Genomic DNA, 18,051 nt, shown 5'->3' with positions numbered 1-18,051 from the left:
ACACGCAGTTGTCTGTAGCCCATTGTGTGTAGGCCCCAGCTCTCTAGAATCTAGAAACCAGTTCATGTGGCCCTACAGTTTCCTTTCTGTGTTGTAATCACTTCAGTTCTGACATGGCCCTAAGATGACAGTCAGGCCATGGAGGGCTGCCCCAATTGTGTGCCTCCATGGCCAGACCCCTCTGACAGCATGACCACCAGCCCACCCCAGTCATGCAAATGTGTAATTGCTTTGGTCAGAGTCATCCACATCTTTTGCAGCTGTCCTGCCTCTGACTTTTCAGCATTGTGCTTTTACAAACTTTGTTCCCAAAGAAAACTTCCTTTATTCCTTGTACTCATATGTCTGTTTGTTGCTTAGCTCAAAAAGGCCTGTCATGAAATATGGTACTGATTTGAAGATGTCTATGCTTGTCCATAAAATACCAACTTAAACTGCTTCTGGACAACTCTTATGTGGTTGCTAGGTACGTGTTTAGATTTCCAACCTAGCAGCACCTCAGTGCACAGTGGCTTAGCAGGATGGGAGAAGGTTTCACCCCATGAATTCCAACAGAGGGCCCTAATGTTTGAATGTGCCCATGTGTACATGTGTGTGTGTACATGTTTATTTTTTGAGGAATGGAGAGACGAGAGTTGGGTGGTACTTAGAAAGTCTAAATAAAACCAAGGTTCTATATCTCCATGGCAACATGGATACGGGAAGTATTGACGTTGCAAGTATCTCAGCTTTATCAAGAGACCAACACCTTCCACGGCCCTAAGTCCTTAGGATACATGTGTTATCCGGAGTTTCGGTTTCCCTATGGATAGCCACAGAATGTGACTGTTGGCTCACACAATCTTAGAATACCACAGCTGAACAAGTGTCTCAGCAAGACCACAATGAACACCACCTCTCACAGAGGAGAAACCAGAAATCCAAAAGGAGAAAGTGACTTTCCTGAGGTTGCACCATCATCCTAGCCTAGACTAGAACTCAGGTTCCTTTTACCTACTACTCCAGTGTTCCTGTTACACACCCTACTCCCATTATACACAAGTTACTTTTGACATTGTATAACTCTCCATCCCATATTTCTGCAGGTCTCACTATTGCTGGCTGTTCCTCTTGACTTGCTGTCATCATGCCAAGCTCTAGGTTGCTCTAGGTTACATATGACAGCTCTAGGTTACCATAGCTGTTGCCAATCAGTGCCCAGTTCTCTTCTGCTGCTGCTTGATCTGATTCCCTTTAATACTCTCAGAGCCTAAAACCAAGTATCTGATACCTCTACCTTGAGATCAAAGCTTCAGAGTGTTTCTGTGGATGAGACAAGTCCTACAGTTTTGCGCCACCTCAAACCATTATAGAAACAAAAAAAATTAAAATGAAGAACACGGCTGTAAACCTGCCAAATAGTTTTGTTCCCATAGGGAGTCCTTCGGCAGCTGTCTCTGAAAAGATGCAGTGTTTCACATCCTCTCTTTGCCATTTTTATTTTTATTTTTTTTTTGCTTCACTGTTTTATGTTTTCTTGTTAAAGAAAGGCAATAAAGTTGAGAAAGTGTCATGAAATTGAGTCATCTCCGATTTAGTTTTCTTACCCATTTTAGAGTTGAGACATTCATCCCTGCATTCCACAGTGATCATTTCAGCCTCGTTAAATAACTTTAACATTTGGAAACAATACCCAGGACTACTGATAGGGACCTAATCATAATTAGCACCTGTAATCCCAGCACTTTGGGAAGCCGAGGTGGGTGGATCACTTGAGGCCAGGAGTTCAAGACCAGCCTGACCAACCTGGTGAAACCCTGTCTCTACTAAAAATATAAAAATTAGCCGGGAGTGGTGGCAGGCACCTGTAATCCCAGCTATTTGGGAGGCTGAGGCACGAGAATCACTTGAACCTGGGAGGTGGAGGTTGCAGTGAGCTGAGATCGCACCATTGCACTCCAGTCTGGGCAATGGAGTGAGACTCCATCTGAATAACAATAATAATAATAATAATAATAATAATAATAATATTTAGGCACAGTTGTGCCCTTGGAGAGATTACCTGATGCTTATTTTCTGGGGTAGGCATAGGATTTCTAAGGAAATGATAACATTCCACATTTTGAACTGCATGGTGATTTCAAGGATATATACATATGTAAAAATTCATCAAGCATTTTATTACACATACGTTATACCTCAAAAATAAGTGTATCAAAGAATTTAAAAGTGCTATGTGTATTGACATGGAAATACATTCACTAGGTATGGAATGAGAGAAGAAAGCAATTTGTGAAATAGTTTGTGTGGCATAATAACATTTTCGGGATTAAAACCAGGGTTGGCAAACTACAGCCCGTGGACCCATCTGTTTTCCTAAATAACATTTTATCGGAACACAGCAAAGTTCGTTTGTTTACACATTCTCTATGGCTGCTTTGGCGCTATGTCTTGGTTTCCTAGGGCAGCCATAACAAAGGAATGCAACCTGAGTGGCTTAAACAACAGAAATGACTGTCTCGCAGCTCTGGAGGCTAGATGTCCAAGATCAGGGCATCTGCAGGACCACGCTTCCACCAAAGGCTCCAGGGAGGGATCTGTTCCAGGCCTCTCTCCTGGCTTCTGGTAGTTCCTTGGCTTGCAGCAGCATAACTCCAGTCTTCATATGGCGTTCTCCCTGTGTGCATGTCTGTGTTCAGATTTCTCCTTTTAATAAGGACGGCAGCCACAGTGGATTAGGGGTTCACCCTACTTCTGTATGAATGTTAGGGGTGGACACAGTGCAGCCCATAACACCCTACAACAGCAGAGTTTAATAGCTGCAACAGAGACGGTATGTCCCACAAAGCCTCAACTACTTACTATCTTGTCTTTATAGAAGAAAGTTTGCCAATCTCTGTGTATGCGTGTTTGTGCATACTCACTAAAACATTTGGAAGGCTGTTCACTAACATGTTAACAAAGGTTGAATCTGAGTTATAGAATTATAGGTAGCTTTAATTTTAATTGTATTTTTAATACTTTTCTATATGATTTGGATTTTTAAAAATTCTGCAATAATTTCTGTATGATAAATAAGCAGCACACGTATTTCTTTTGGGAGGAAAAAATATTCCTATTTAGTTCCTTTCCCCTTCATACACACTACCACCAAATTCTTCTGCCCCTTAGTGGTTTATTTTGTTCTGATGCAAACCTTTCTAAATAGGGCACTGTTCTCCACCATTGGGAGTGTTAAGGACAAACACTTAGCAAACCAGCAAACTCAACTGTTTACTCACTTGGGTATATGGATCCTTCATGTCTTTATTTAGCTGCCTCTTGTAAGTTGGAGAGAAAAGGTTCTGGCTTTTATCTCCTCATTAAAAATAGATCCTTTTATGACGAGGGGATGGAGAGGCCATGAGTCATCATCACCAGCATGAAAGAAAGTGTGTGATGCTTTCAGGATCAGGCCTCAGGAGCTGGACCCCGAGGTGGTACCTGGCCACCCCTATGACCCCCTGGTTTCTTGTCATTTCAGGAAGCTGGACGCTTTCATCTACGATGCCGCAGTCTTGAATTACAAGGCTGGGAGGGATGAAGGCTGCAAGCTGGTGACCATCGGGAGTGGGTACATCTTTGCCACCACCGGTTATGGAATTGCCCTTCAGAAAGGCTCTCCTTGGAAGAGGCAGATTGACCTGGCCTTGCTTCAGTTTGTGGGTGATGGTAAGACCCCAGGTGACCCCTTTCTTTAGGGGGACTTGAGACCCTCACACTCGCTTTGTTTGCTCCTGGGCTTCCCAGTGGATCTTTGCATGATGAGTTTGCTCCCTAAAAATATTTACTGAGTTCCTGTCACATGAAACCATGGTTCTTTAGGTTGCTTATAATGGAAAGCAATTCTAGATAACTAAATTTAACAAACAAAAGTATTCTAAGGATACAGTCTCTCTCAGGGGATTTAGGAAAGAGTTAAATAGGTTTAGAAAAAGACAAGAGCCAGGACAGTCCTGGTGCCTTAAGTGGGAATTTATAGGTCTTCTGTCTAGGGCAGTGGTTCTCAAAGGGTGAAGGGCAATTTTGTCCCCCAGGTGACATTTGGCAATGCCTGGAGACACATTCAGTGATCACGGCTGGGAATCTGCTTGCTGATCTAATGGGTAGAGGCCAGGGCCAGAAGATGCAGGAAAACACCTTACAGGGTCCAGGACAGCCCCCTACATCACAAAACACAAAATTATCCAACCTCACATGTTGGTAGGCTGTGGTTGAGAAACGCTGCTGTACAAAATTACATAACTAGGCTGTAATCAGTCCCAATTTCACTCCAGAGAAAGGATTTCTGATGCATTTTGAGGTCAAAGACTCTTTCCTAGACTTATCAGGCATGACTCACGGTGGAGTCATGTTGTACCAACATGGCAACTCATGTTCTTATCCCGTGGAGGAATGAAGGAAAGGCAATCTCTATTGCAGTCTAATGAGACTGTGGCATTTATAGAACTATACAGCCGCTTGGGCCAGCTGTGTCACCAGAAGCATTTCCTCCTGTCTGCCCTTTCTACTTCATAGCTGGTGATCTCACTATAGCCCGGGGTTTCCTGGCATGGCCTCTAGAGGCTGGCCATGGCTTAGAATGGCAGGTTGGTTTCCTTTCAATTGCTAACACTGAGGAAATAGGAAAAGCAAAGTCAGCTCAGACAGCAGGTTAACACCAAAAATGAGCTCGGTATGAGGAGGATAGAAAGGCTCAAGCCAGAGGGCAGAAGCCCCGTTCAAATAGTGCAGGCTGTATTGAGAGATGATTACAGAATGTGTTATGCCAGGCTACAGGTGGGAGAGAAAAATCTAGTTGCCACTACAGTGAAATGCAATATCAAAATAGGCAGAGGTTAGCTAGTGCATAGGGTTGGTGTGAATTCGAATGAAGGGCACAATTACTTGTGGCTTCTTATCTTCTTTCTATTCACAGAGTTAAATCCTAGATTCTCACAGTGCCATCAGGCATTCTAAATGTGTTTCATATTTAACTCCCAAATGAGAACATGTGAGTCTTTGAATTCTCCATAGGGCATTTGTACCTTCCTCAGATCACTGGCCATGTTCTCTGCTGTGTAATAATGATTTGTGGCTGTGTTGGTCAGCTTTTTGCTGTGAGATCTTAGAGGCATACAACAGTAAGCATTTATTTTCCTCATGGTAGTGCAGGTTGAGTGGAGAAGCTCTGCCTGGGGTGGGGATAGTGCCTCTGCTTCCTGCCACAAGCGTACGAATCAGTGGTGTGGTCTCTGCTTCACACGTGTTTCTGCTGTGTCTCGGGCTGAAAAGGTAGCAGCTACCTGAGGAAGCTCTTTTACTGGCCATGGCAGAAGCACAGAAAGGAACGCCTAGCTGCACGTGCACATTTCAAGCCACTGCTTGGTCACGTTCACGTCTGCTAACATCCTGCTGTCCAAAGCAAGTCAGGTGGCCAAGTTCATGGTCAAGGGATTGCAGGTATACTCTGCCTTTCATGAGATAGGTCTTGAAGTTTTATGGCAAAAGTGTGGACACTGAGAGTATGCTGAAGAATTGGGGGCAAATGTTTTGCCTATCACAGGGGTGGATAATCACCCTTACAGGGGATGAACTATTCAGTAAACAGGAGTCTTATTTCCAGCATTACAACAAAACACTGAACATCACAGGTAAATTGGTCAATAAAGGTTTGAATGAATAAATACATGTATGGATGAATGATTGATGTTAAGATGTATTTCATTTGGCAGGAAACTTTTAAATGTGATAGGTATCTGTCAAATAAGTGAGTTCTAACTCTAGCCCCACCCACCATTGGTGTCACTCTCGAAGCATCTATTATAAAACAGCTAACATATTTAGGGACTTGGGTATGTCAATCATCATACTGGATGCATTACATACGTTCCTCAATGTAACCTTCGTAACCTTATGAGGTTAAATGTTGCTTATTCCCACTTTACAGAGGAGGAAATTGAATCTCAGAGGGCAAATCCCCTAGCTAGTAAGTGGCAAAGCTTCTACTTCAGGGACCTTACTCTGGAAGGGGGCCAATTAGGGAAGACTGTTGTTATATTTAATTCTCTAAGTTATCTATCAAAGATGACTAAACTCTTGAGATGTATAAATCCTTTAGGAAGGAGTAATTTAGTGCACATCTGAACTAAATCTACTGTCCCATTTACAAATACTTCTATGAAAGGAGTGATCTTTTTTAGCCTCGGTTTATTCATCTGTGAAAGGGTACAGAAATAATTACCTAATAAGGCTGGTGTGAAGATGAAATGGGAGAATACATGTAAAGTGCATAGCTTAGCTTAGCATAGACCCTGTAACATACAAGTGATTCAATAAATGTTAGCCGTCACCATTGTAGTTACAGAAAAGGGGTCCCAATGCAGACCTCAAGAGAGGGTTCTTGGATCTCATGCAAGAAAGAATTCAGGGCAAGTCCATGGAGTAAAGTCAAAGCAAGTTTATTAAGAAAGTTAAGGAATAAAAGAATGGCTACTCCATAGACAGAGCAGACCCAAGGCTGGGTTATTTCTTGATGATATGCTAAACACGGGGTGGATTATTCATGCCTCCCTTTTTTAGACCATATAGGGTAACTTCCTGATGTTGCCATGGCATTTGTAAACTGTCATGGCGCTGGTGGGAGTGTAGCAGTGGGGACGACCAGAGATCCCTCTCATGGCCATCTTGGTTTTGTTGGGTTTTGGCCAGCTTCTTTACTGCAACCTGTTTTGTCTCTCAGCATGGTCTTTATGATCTATATCTTGTGCCCACCTCCTATCTCATCTTGTGACTTAGAATGCCTTAAGCCATTTACGAATGCAGCCCAGTAGGTCTCAGCCTCATTTTACCCAGCTACTATTTAAGATGGAGTGTTCTGGTTCACACGCCTCTGATATCATTATTATCATTATCATCACCACCACCATCACCGTCATCATCCTCATCATCATGACCATTGCCATCATCCTCATTACCACGATCATCACCACCATCATCATGGCCATCACCACCACCCTCCTCCTCCTCTTCATCCTTCTCATCATCACCATAGTTGCCCATGCACAACTCTAGTATCAAACACAACTTCTTTAGTGTTGCACTGGCAATAATATAGTCAAGTTAGTAACACAGAAACAACTTTTGTGGTGCTAAACAGAAAAGGTCTTCTTTGCACCAAATAAAAAATAAACAGTAAAAGCATCCAGATGGGCCAGGGGTTTGTTCATGTACTTACAGAACATCTAGGTTCTCATCGATATTTTCTGTTCTGGCTCATTGCCTTCCTGGTCAGACTGTTGGGTTTGGGAAATGTCTCTATTCAGCTTCATCTCTTGAGGCCATCTGGAGGCAAAGACTTGGGAGAGAAAATGCCATTGGTCCAGGGGGTGTCTCCAGATGATCTTCCTGGAAAGCCATGACCAATTCTGAATGTCTCTCTAGGAGTAAATACATGAATTAACACAGCTGCATAAATATTTCACTTATCGTATGCAGCTTCAGCAGGATTAATTATGCTCTAAAATTAGACGTGTAAAGAGCACAGTGCTGAGCAGTACCTAATTATTCATCCTCTAGAATGGAGTGTTTATCTCTTGTTACACAGTAGCTTCAGTGGACGATTATGAGTCTAATGAGTGTCAAAAGTATAAAAAATTTTCCTAATGAGCTGTGTAAATATAACCTTTGAATGGAGTGTTTGGTTATTGAGGGAACCTCTTACATGAAGCCTGCCATGCATTTCCCTAGGAAAAAGGCTGCTCATCTGCCTGGAAGCATACACAAGATCCTAGCAAGATGTTGCCTTCCTTTTCCATCTAATTGTCTGTGGTCTTTCTAAAATGATAGAGAGCACCATGGCATCTTTGGCTCTCAGTACTGGAGTAACAATGCTCATGCATATGTTTCAGCATTGCTCAGCATCGATACCCAACATTTACTGAGAAACAGATGTTTTCGTAGGCACTGATATTCCCACAAGGGGTTATCATGGTCTTTTTCTTCTTACCCTCAATGAACTTACAGTCCAGTAGGCTGACAAATGTATAAATGCAAAATATCTAATCCTAAAATCGAAACGTTTCTAGTAATTCACATATATAAATTTATATCACACGTGTATATATACACATATGTAGACATAAATACATATACACACGTGTTATGTATGTGGCATATATTCTTATGTATGTGTATATATATACATACATATATATTCTTAGGTGTGTTGGGTAGATAACAGAGTGGTCAAGGAGAAATACGAGACATAACTAGTATCTTTAAGAATAAAGGACAGAATGATTCATAAAGAAAACACGTGTGGCAAGATTTAGACAAAGAATAGAATGGGCCAGGGTTCACAGAAGCCTCAGACATTTATTCATCCAGCAACCAGCAACTCTTTATTGAGTACCTCGATTCTGCTTGGTCCCTAAAAGGTAACACTTGAGTGAGAACCTGAAGACTGGGTAAGCCTTGGACTTAAAGAATGGCACTTCTGGCTTTGAAGTAAAGGTGAACAGGGGATCCCATAAGTCCCATCTATCTCATGCATTTTGTGATTTTCAAAAAAATGATTCTGGGGTTTGAAGAAGCAGAAGAAAGACCATAAAGGTCAAACCCTTCTCATATCTAGGGGCCAGAACAAAAGATACTAAGAAGAACAAGAATGCCTAATTTTATTATTCAGTCACAAGTGATGCTGAGAAAAGGGAAGGAAAAAATTGTTTTAGGTCCTCTCATCTATGGTTCAGCACTATGCCAAGCACATCACATATAATATCCTAGTAAGCCTTTATATAATATTCTGGAGTAAATCTTATTATCTCCATTGCACAAAGCAGGAAAATGAGGCTCCAATGGGTCAAGTGAACTGCAGCAGAGCTCATTCAGCTTTACCATGAGCAAGAATCACCTGAGGATCTTCCTAAAACAAAGACTGTTTCAGTGGGTCTAGGGTGGAGCCTGAGACCCAGCATTTCTAACAAGCTCCCAGGTGATGCTGAGGCTACCAGCCAATGGACAACACCCTGTTCAGACTTTTATAGAGGTAACAATTGGCTGTAGTTCATCTGAGTCCAATTCTGATCATTTCCTACTAAACCAAGCTGCAAGGAGAAACCTGGTTTGCAGGTGGCCGGGTCAGCTTAGCTATAAGTAATACTTTTTAGTATTGAGAGGCGTTTAATCTTCTTCTTTGTATTTTGCTCAGTTTTAATGGTTGTGGATTTATTTTTAAATTCCAATAGACATTACTCATCCCTGACATCTAGTCTGAGGTCATTTAACACATAAAATTAAATGTATATATTTATCATGTATCTTAAAAATTATGTATATGGCATATTCAATTGCACCTATATCATATTTAGGTATATATAATAGATATGTGAAGTATTTGAAAGATATGGTACATATATCTCTCGCATTGATATTATATTAGGCTAGGTGCAGTGGCTCACGCCTGTAATCTTAACTACTCAGGAGCCTGAGGTGGGAGGTTTGCTTGAATCCAGGAGTTCAAGATCAGCCCAGGCAACGTAGCAAAAACCCATCTCTACAAAAAATTTTTTTAAATTACTGGGCATGATGGTACATGCTTGTAGGTCCACCTACTCAGGAGGCTGAGGCAGGAGGATTGCTTGAGCTCAGGAGTTTGAGGCTGCAGCGAGCCATGATCATGTCACTGCACTGCAGCCTGGGTGGCAGAGTGAGACCTTGTCTCCAAAAAATAATTACATTAATAGAGTGACCAACTTAACCAATGTTGCCTGGACTGTCCAAGTTTTAAAACTAGTGAGTGACCCCAGTTATATCATATTTGTACATATAATCATATGTTAAATATTTGAAAGATACAGATACACACACACACACACACACACCCACACAATTTTACTTCATCAGGTTCCCTCTGTTCCTTTTGTACTGCAACTTTTGCCAGCAATAATTTTAAAGACTCATCTAGATTGTTAACAGATTGGAGAGGACCACAAACCCTGCTCTCATGTTAATAAGGAACCTTCCTGCAATGGACTCTAGAGTTTTAATAGCACCATTCAGCATAATGATGCTCACAGATCTTGGAGTGGGGGAGCCTTGGAAGTCAATGGAGAACTCACTTTCTCCCTCTGAGTGGGTCAGTGTTGGCATCCTGAGTCTTTTTGTTGGCCTTGTATCTTCCACTGAAGCATACAAGATAGCTTTTGACGGCAGGGGACCCCGTGCTGGCAGGCAGAATAGAAAGTGTTTGTGTGGTTACAGAATTCCTTGTATCTAATTAGAATTCTCATAAATTGCTCTGGGCCGCTGGATGGGTTGCTAATATCCTCAACACTGCCCTTGATCAACTTCCCAGCTTAATATCTTTGGGCTGACATCCGAGTCTGGGGTAGAGCTGGACAGTCCCACAGCTCAGGCAGTGATGACCACACATGTGTCCATTCTGAGGACGGCGTATCCCTGAGAGGCCTTCACAGCCAGTCTTCTTAGGGCTGGCTTAGGAATGGTATGACAGTGTGGACTGGGGAAATCCTTGAATGCCCCCTTACCCCTGAATATTTTTCCCTTTCAACTTTCTACAGCATCCAAAATTTCACCATTTGAAATTTTTTTTTAGATAAGTGTGGATTGCTGCATGCAACACCCTATAAAAATGGAATTCCTCCTTCCCTCTTTTCCTAACCCCATTTCCTGATATGACATCTCATCCATCCTTCAGCCTCTGTGCTCCTCTGTGAATACTCCCATAAAGACCTCTAAGCTAGATACCCTGCCTGTGAACTCCCTTATCTCTATGCTTGTGGCATTTAGCAAAGCAAGAGAAGTGAATTAAGTAAGATGAAGGTTCTGCAGTTTCCTAGTGGTGTGACCTGGGGCAAATTAATTTCTTAGAGTCTCATTTTTCTCATTTTAAAATCAGAATTCTTTAAGGATTAAATATGAAAATAAACATAAAGAAGCTAGTCCATGCCTGGCACACATTAGATGCCATTGTTGGCCTCTCCATGTCCCCTGGGCCACTTGAGTGCACTGCATTATAGATTCCTTGAGGGCATACGCTATCCATGTCCACCCCTGTTGCTGTTCCCTTACTGCAGGACTCAGTGGAGCTTGGCATAAACAAAATTTGTTTAATGAATGAACAAATGAATGAATTAGAAAATACTGCAGATATACTTTTGCAAGTCTTATGTCATCGATTTAATACCTTCTTTAATGAAAGGGACCTTATTTTCTTTAGAAAGGACACTAGATACCTCTAGAGAGAGAGATGCAAGGAGGTAATCACTGAATCACTGCCAATCTTTTGACAGTCTTCCCAGGCATCTTACCTCTGTATTCACTACAAGATAGAGGCAAATTCCTCCACTGTCTTATTTGTATATTATAATAGTCAAATATCCCCATATTAAGCTCTTTAATGCAATATATGCAATATGCATATGAGGCACATATATGCATATATTTAATATGTGCAATATGAGGCATATAACCAACAGAATTATATATTCCCTGGCTTTTACAACTATAGTGGATCATAAATTGCTACTTAGTCCAGTAATAGGGAAACTGAAGCCACAGAGGGGATATGACCTCACCTAAAGATGCACAGCGAGGGAGTGCAGAGTTGGGGCTCAAACCCAGGTTCTCTGCCTCCTAGACAAATTATATATTAAAAACAAAACAAAGGGAACACAAAACCAGTGATGGTCCTTTGTTCTGTTTCTTTGAGAAAGACTTGACCTCTGCAGTAGAAGTAATGGTCGTAGAGGACAGTTGGGGTATCTCCAGGCATATTGGTCAGCAGCCCCATCCAAATCATAAAAGCCTCCAGTAGAATGAGCCTTGCTGTCTCCCAGGCACCCTCCTTCCCTGCAGCACAGTAGAGGCAAGACAGGAGAAACAATGTGGACTCCAAAACATGTGCTTTGTTTATTTCAGGCAAGACTGCATGCTAATGGGGGAACAGTAGACAAGTTTCATATCCATAATGTTCCCAGGCACACACCATTGGTTTATGTCTTTCTTTGACAAACCAGCTCTATTCACAGCGTCTCCCTTTCTTCCATGCAAACCTCTTCCAAACTGTAGCTCTAATGCCTTCCCCAAGGAGGGGCTTGTGAAATAAAGCTGCGTTGCTCCACCCTTGACTTTTGCTGTTCTTCACTGATGTGGTTTTGTTCATTGCAATGTCATTAGCACGAATAGAGAATTCTAAAACCCCAACAACCAGGAATGATAATTGCACAGTTTTGACTTAGCCAGACCCTTTGCCAAACTGGATCGAGCTCCTACTGTGTCCTTTGCTAAAGTTGCTGCTGCAGTCCTAAGAATTTAAACACTCAAAAGCGTCCTCCTTAATTTATTTATTTATGTGTTTGTGTGTGTGTGTGTGTGTGTGTGTGTGTGTGTGTATGTATGTTTCATATATCTTATCAACCAAGGTTTGTTTTCCAAATTCTCTAACCTCAGACAGGAATTCAGGTGTTCCCACATAATAGTCAGCAACATAAGTCAGAACTCATGGTTCTTCCATGTCCACCAGATCTAGGGAGGGTTCTGGAATATGGGATTCAGTCTCTTTAATCAAGAACCTGGCAGAGAGGGACTGTACCTTCAGGGGCCCAGAAATTGGTACCATGAGGCTGAAATCTGTTCTTTAGTCGGCTGGTTTATGATGAAGAGGGCAACCAAGAAAAATAGTATTTCCCTTAGCATTTATCAAAACCCATGACCCAAATCCCGGTTACTGCCTGGTTTTGAAAATAAAGTTTTATTGAAACCCAATCACATGTAAAGCCTAGTCATTGCAACAGAAACCATAAGGCCTGCAAAGGCCAGTATGTTTATTATCTGGCCTTTTACAGACCAAGTTTGATGGCACCTAGTCTAGACTGTCTGGAGACAGATAAAAAGGGCAGAGAAGGCTGGGTGCAGTGGCTCACACCTGTAATCCCAGCACTTTGAGAGGCCGAGGCGGGTGGATCACGAGGTCAGGAGTTCGAGACCAGCCTGGCCAATATGGTGAAACCCCTTCTCTACTAAAAAATACAAAAATTAGCCAGGTGTGGTGGTGGGTGCCTGTAGTCCCAGCTACTCAGGAGGCTGAGGCAGGAGAATTACTTGAACCCAGGAGGCGGAGTTTGCAGTGAGTCGAGTTCGCGCCACTGCACTCCAGCCTGGGCAACAGAATGAGACTCTGTCTCAGAAAAAAAAAAAAAAAAAGACTTAAAGTTGGTTGTCCAGTTCTCCTAAGAGAAGGGAGAAAATGAAGATGAGAACAAGAAGAAAGAAAGACAAATAGGGTGGGGAAGGAAAAAGGGATAGAGATATATGAGGGAGAAATTAGAGGGGGAAAAGGGAGAAAGAGGAGATAATAATAAAGGATTAAGAAGAGAAAAGAAAGCCAGGCATGATGGCTCATGCCTGTAATCCCGGCACTTTAGGAGGCCAAGGCAGGTGAATCACTCGAGGTTAGGAGTTTGAGACCAGCCTGGCCAACATGGCAAAACCCCATTTCTACTGAAAATACAAAAATTAGCCAGGCATGGTGGTAGGTACCTGTAATCCCAGCTACTCTGGAGGCTGAGGCAGGAGAATCACTTGAACCCAGGAGGCGGAGGTGGCAGTGAGCTGAGATCCACACCACTGCACTCCAGCCTGGGCAACAGATCAAGATTCCATCCCAAAAAAAGAAAAAAAATAGAGTCAAAAAGTAAGGAGAGAGAGAGAAAGGAAGAGAGAGCAAAAAAGGGAGGAGTAAAGGGGGAGAGAGGCAAAGAAAGAAGGAGTGGGAGAGGTAAGAAATGTTTGCTAAGTGATAGTTCAGGCAGTGTTTAGCCTGTGCATCCACAGAGCAGGCTGGTTTTGTTAAACTGAGAATTAGCCATGTTGCAGATGAAACTGAAGATGTCTCAGAGCCATCCGTGCTTCTCCTCGGCTCCGGTGTGTTGGTACGAGGCACAGACCACCAGATGACTCACTCCTGCCTTGGAGATGTCTAATCTGTCTTTCGATGGCTTCCCTGCCAGCAATTCTTGCTGACATAGGTCCCTGTGTCCTCAGATGACTCAGCAACACCCATTACAACCAGCAGCCTCAGCCCAATTAAAGAGATAAATGCAAAGTAAAAATAGAGGGGAGAGGAATTGCAGAGCATCTGAAAACCTCGTTTGAGAGGATGGGACAGTTTTCCATTTCTCCACATGGAAGCAGTTCAACAGCTACCATGATTGTTATAGATATTTATCATAAGTAACGCGAGAAGGATAACTACATGTCACAAAATCATCTCAGTCCTTGTATGTATTTATCCATGAAGAGAGCCAAACTCTGTAAAATATTCGAAGAGATCTATTCTGAGTCAAATGTGAGGGCCATGACCCAGGACACAGCCCCCCAGGAGGTCCTGAGAACAAGAACATGTGCCCAAGGTGGTTGGGCTACAGCCTGGTTTTACATGTTTTAGGGAGAAAAAAGACATCAATCAATACCTGTGAGGCATGCATTGGTGCAGTCTGATAGGGCGGGATAACCCGAAGTGGGGTAGGGGGTGGGGCACAAGTAAAAGGTAGAGTCAAAGTCCAAAGATTTTCTGATTTGCAATTGGTTGAAAGAGTTAAATTATTATAGAAGTGCCTGGAATCAAGAGAAAGGAGTTTCTGGGTTAAGAGAAGGAGTTGTGGAGACTAGGTTCTTATGTGCATGAAGCCTCAGTGTTTTCTATTCAGACCTCTAAAAGATGCTGGATTCTCAGATAGTCTCTTCAAGATTGGGAGGGCCTGGAATGGGGAAAGATCTTGTTATGTTAATAGAGAATATATATATAAGATGCATTTTTCCCCAACAAGAATGGCTTTGCAGGCCATTTAAAAATACGGCAAAGAAACATATTTGGAGGTAAAATATTTTGACTTCCTCCTTTATCTGTCATGTGATGTTCTGCCAAAGTTGGAAACTAAGCCATGTTATATAGCACGGAATAAAACCCCTCTGACAAGACTTTATTGTCTGTAGGGTGTGACTCTTCAGGCCCCTTAGATAGGGCTTTGGGCAAGAGAAGAAAATGTTCGGAGTTTGGTCCTTATATTAATTTCATTTGCTCCTCACAATGACTAAATGGCATGGAGTTATAATTATTCATTCCTATTTACATATGAGGAAACTGAGTCACAGGTCAGTTAAGTAAGGTGTCCAGGATTATCCAGCTAAGTGGGAGATCTGAGATTGGTACAATTTGTACCTATGCAGGAGGGTGCCAGGATCTTTGCTTTAATCTTTACATGATGTTACTTCTTTAGCTGCTATAAACCCTCATAGACATCTTGGAAGACAGGTGGTTTTCTCATCTGGAAAGGGGCAAGGCTGTGATTTAAACACAGGTAGGTCACACCCCAGAGTCAGTGCTCCTTCCTCTTTTACTAATGAAACAGCATCATTACCCTGCAGAAGGTACTGGGCAAAATCACTTTGCGACAGAAGTTTAGGGTGGGAGAGAAAATGACCTACACTTTTTTTCCATTGTTCATGGTGAAGGAGACTCGTCCATGCCTCAGGCCCCAGCACCGTGGGAGCAGGCCCAGCCTAATTTTTGAGATCATTCAACCCTGCCAGTTTGGGGAAAACTAAGGACCCAGAAGCAGGAGATGAGAAGGAATGAAACAAGGACAGAATGTAATTAAGAGAAGTCAGATGTTTGGCCTCGATACAGGCTTGCGAAGCAGCCTCTCCAGGTTCACAAAGACCTGTCTTGGTTGCTGGAATTGCTTGTTCCCCACAGAGCTTCTTGGAGCTGCATAATCTCCAGAATTTCAGAAAGTTATTGTTCCTTGCTAAATGTGTTTTAATCAAATTGAGACTTCAAAGGCAGAAATCACAGTTGGGGATGAGCTGGGCTAGTCTGTAAATTACTAACTTTCTAATCAAGTTAGGAAGAACTGGGTGCCATTGACAACCTCCTTCCCATGTATTCACCCATTTGTTCATTCATTCATTCTCCCTTCTAGTCATCGATTCAACAAAGAACAACTGAGCAGCTTTTAAACTCCAGGTGGTGGGATATAAAAATGATTAAACACTCCTGCTCTATTGCCCTTGCCTATGGAGATGCTTTTGACATTTTGCATCCAATAGAATCACTTGGCAAGAAAATACAGACATCTAATTTTCACCTCCTGTGGGGCATTTCTACATCCTTTCTGGATGATTCTAATACACATTAAGGGTTTTTTTTTTATTGAAACTTATACTTTTTATCTAGTGTTCTAAATTGAATCTCCATGTACATAATTTTATAATATTTTATAACTTTTAAGTGAAAATTCTTAAAGCAGGCATTTGCTCCCTTTACATTAGATATATATATATATATTTAATTATACTTTAAGTTTTAGGGTACACGTGCACAACGTGCAGGTTTATTACATGTGTGTACATGTGCCATGTTGGTGTGCTGCACCCATTAACTCGTCATTTAACATTAGGTATATCTCCTAATGCTATCCCTCCCCCCTCCCCCCACCCCACAACAGTCCCCAGAGTGTGATGTTCCCCTTCCTGTGTCCATGTGTTCTCATTGATCAATTCCCACCTATGAGTAAGAACATGTGGTGTTTGGTTTTTTGTCCTTGCGATAGTTTGCTGAGAATGATGGTTTCCAGCTTCATCCATGTCCCTACAAAGGATATGAATTCATCATTTTTTATGGCTGCATAGTATTCCCTGTTGTATATGTGCCACATTTTCTTAATCCAGTCTATCATTGTTGGACATTTGGGTTGGTTCCAAGTCTTTGCTATTGTGAATAGTGCTGCAATAAACACACGTGTGCATGTGTCTTTATAGCAGCATGATTTATAATCCTTTGGGTATATACCCAGTAATGGGATGGCTGGCTCAAATGGTATTTCTAGTTCTAGATCCCTGAGGAATCGCCACAATGACTTCCACAATGGTTGAACTAGTTTACAGTCCCACCAACAGTGTAAGTGTTCCTATTTCTCCACATCCTCTGCAGCACCTGTTGTTTCCTGACTTTTTAATGATTGCCATTCTAACTGGTGTGAGATGGTATCTCATTGTGGTTTTGATTTGCATTTCTCTGATGGCCAGTGATGATGAGCATTTTTTCATGTGTCTTTTGACTGCATAAATGTCTTCTTTTGAGAAGTGTCTGTTCATATGCTTCACCCACTTTTTGATGGGGTTGTTTGTTTTTTTCTTGTAAATTTGTTTGAGTTCATTGTAGATTCTGGATATTAGCCCTTTGTCAGATGAGTAGATTGCAAAAATTTTCTCCCATTCTGTAGGTTACCCGTTCACTCTGATGGTAGTTTCTTTTGCTGTGCAGAAGCTCTTTAGTTTAATTAGATCCCATTTGTCAATTTTGGCTTTTGTTGCCATTGCTTTTGGTGTTTTAGACATGAAGTCCTTGCCCATGCCTATGTCCTGAATGGTATTGCCTAGGTTTTCTTCTAGGGTTTTTATGGTTTTAGGTTTTTTTTTTTGGTTTTTTTTGTTGTTGTTGTTGTTAGAGTTTTGCTCTTGTAGCCCAGGCTGGAATGCAGTGGTGAGATCTCGGCTTACTGTAACCTCTGCTTCCTGGGTTCAAGCAATTTTCCTGCCTTAGCCTCCCGAGTAGCTGGGATTACAGGCACCCACCACCACGCCTGGCTAATTTTTGTATTTGTAGTAGAGACTGGGTTTTGCCATGTTGGCCAGGCTGGTCTTGAACTCCTGACCTCAGGTGATCCACCCACCTTGGCTTCCCAAAGTGCTGGGATTACAGCTGTGAGCCACCACGCCCAGCCATATAATTCTTCTTAAAAAACTTTTGTTGGAAGTTCATGGGTACATGTACGGGTTTGCTATATAGGTAAACTTGTGTCATGGGGGTTTGTTGTACAGATTATTTCATCACCCAGGTATTAAGCCCAGTACCCATTATTTGTTCTTCCTGATCCTCTCCCTCCTCCTATCCTCCACCCTCCATTAGGCCCCAGTGTGTGTTGCTCCCTTCTATATGTCTATATGTTCTCATCCTTTAGCTCTCAC

General features: G+C 42.1%; 1 protein-coding gene across 3 annotated transcripts in view; it reads left to right on the top strand.

Moving 5' to 3' along the window:
- Positions 1-18,051, top strand: part of GRIN2A (glutamate ionotropic receptor NMDA type subunit 2A) — a 427,756-nt gene that overhangs the window by 379,309 nt on the left and 30,396 nt on the right. For all 3 annotated transcript variants that reach the window (XM_003808294.5, XM_063597950.1, XM_008960383.4), the window contains exon 10: positions 3,503-3,690. In XM_003808294.5, the coding sequence (XP_003808342.1) occupies positions 3,503-3,690 (188 nt within the window). The remainder of the gene's footprint in view (positions 1-3,502; positions 3,691-18,051) is intronic.

Source organism: Pan paniscus, chromosome 18, assembly GCF_029289425.2.
Source record: "Pan paniscus chromosome 18, NHGRI_mPanPan1-v2.0_pri, whole genome shotgun sequence".
In the NCBI taxonomy this organism is placed as follows: Eukaryota; Metazoa; Chordata; class Mammalia; order Primates; family Hominidae; genus Pan; species Pan paniscus.
Note: the sequence above shows the minus strand (reverse complement) of the source record. Positions and strands in the feature narration are given on the sequence as shown.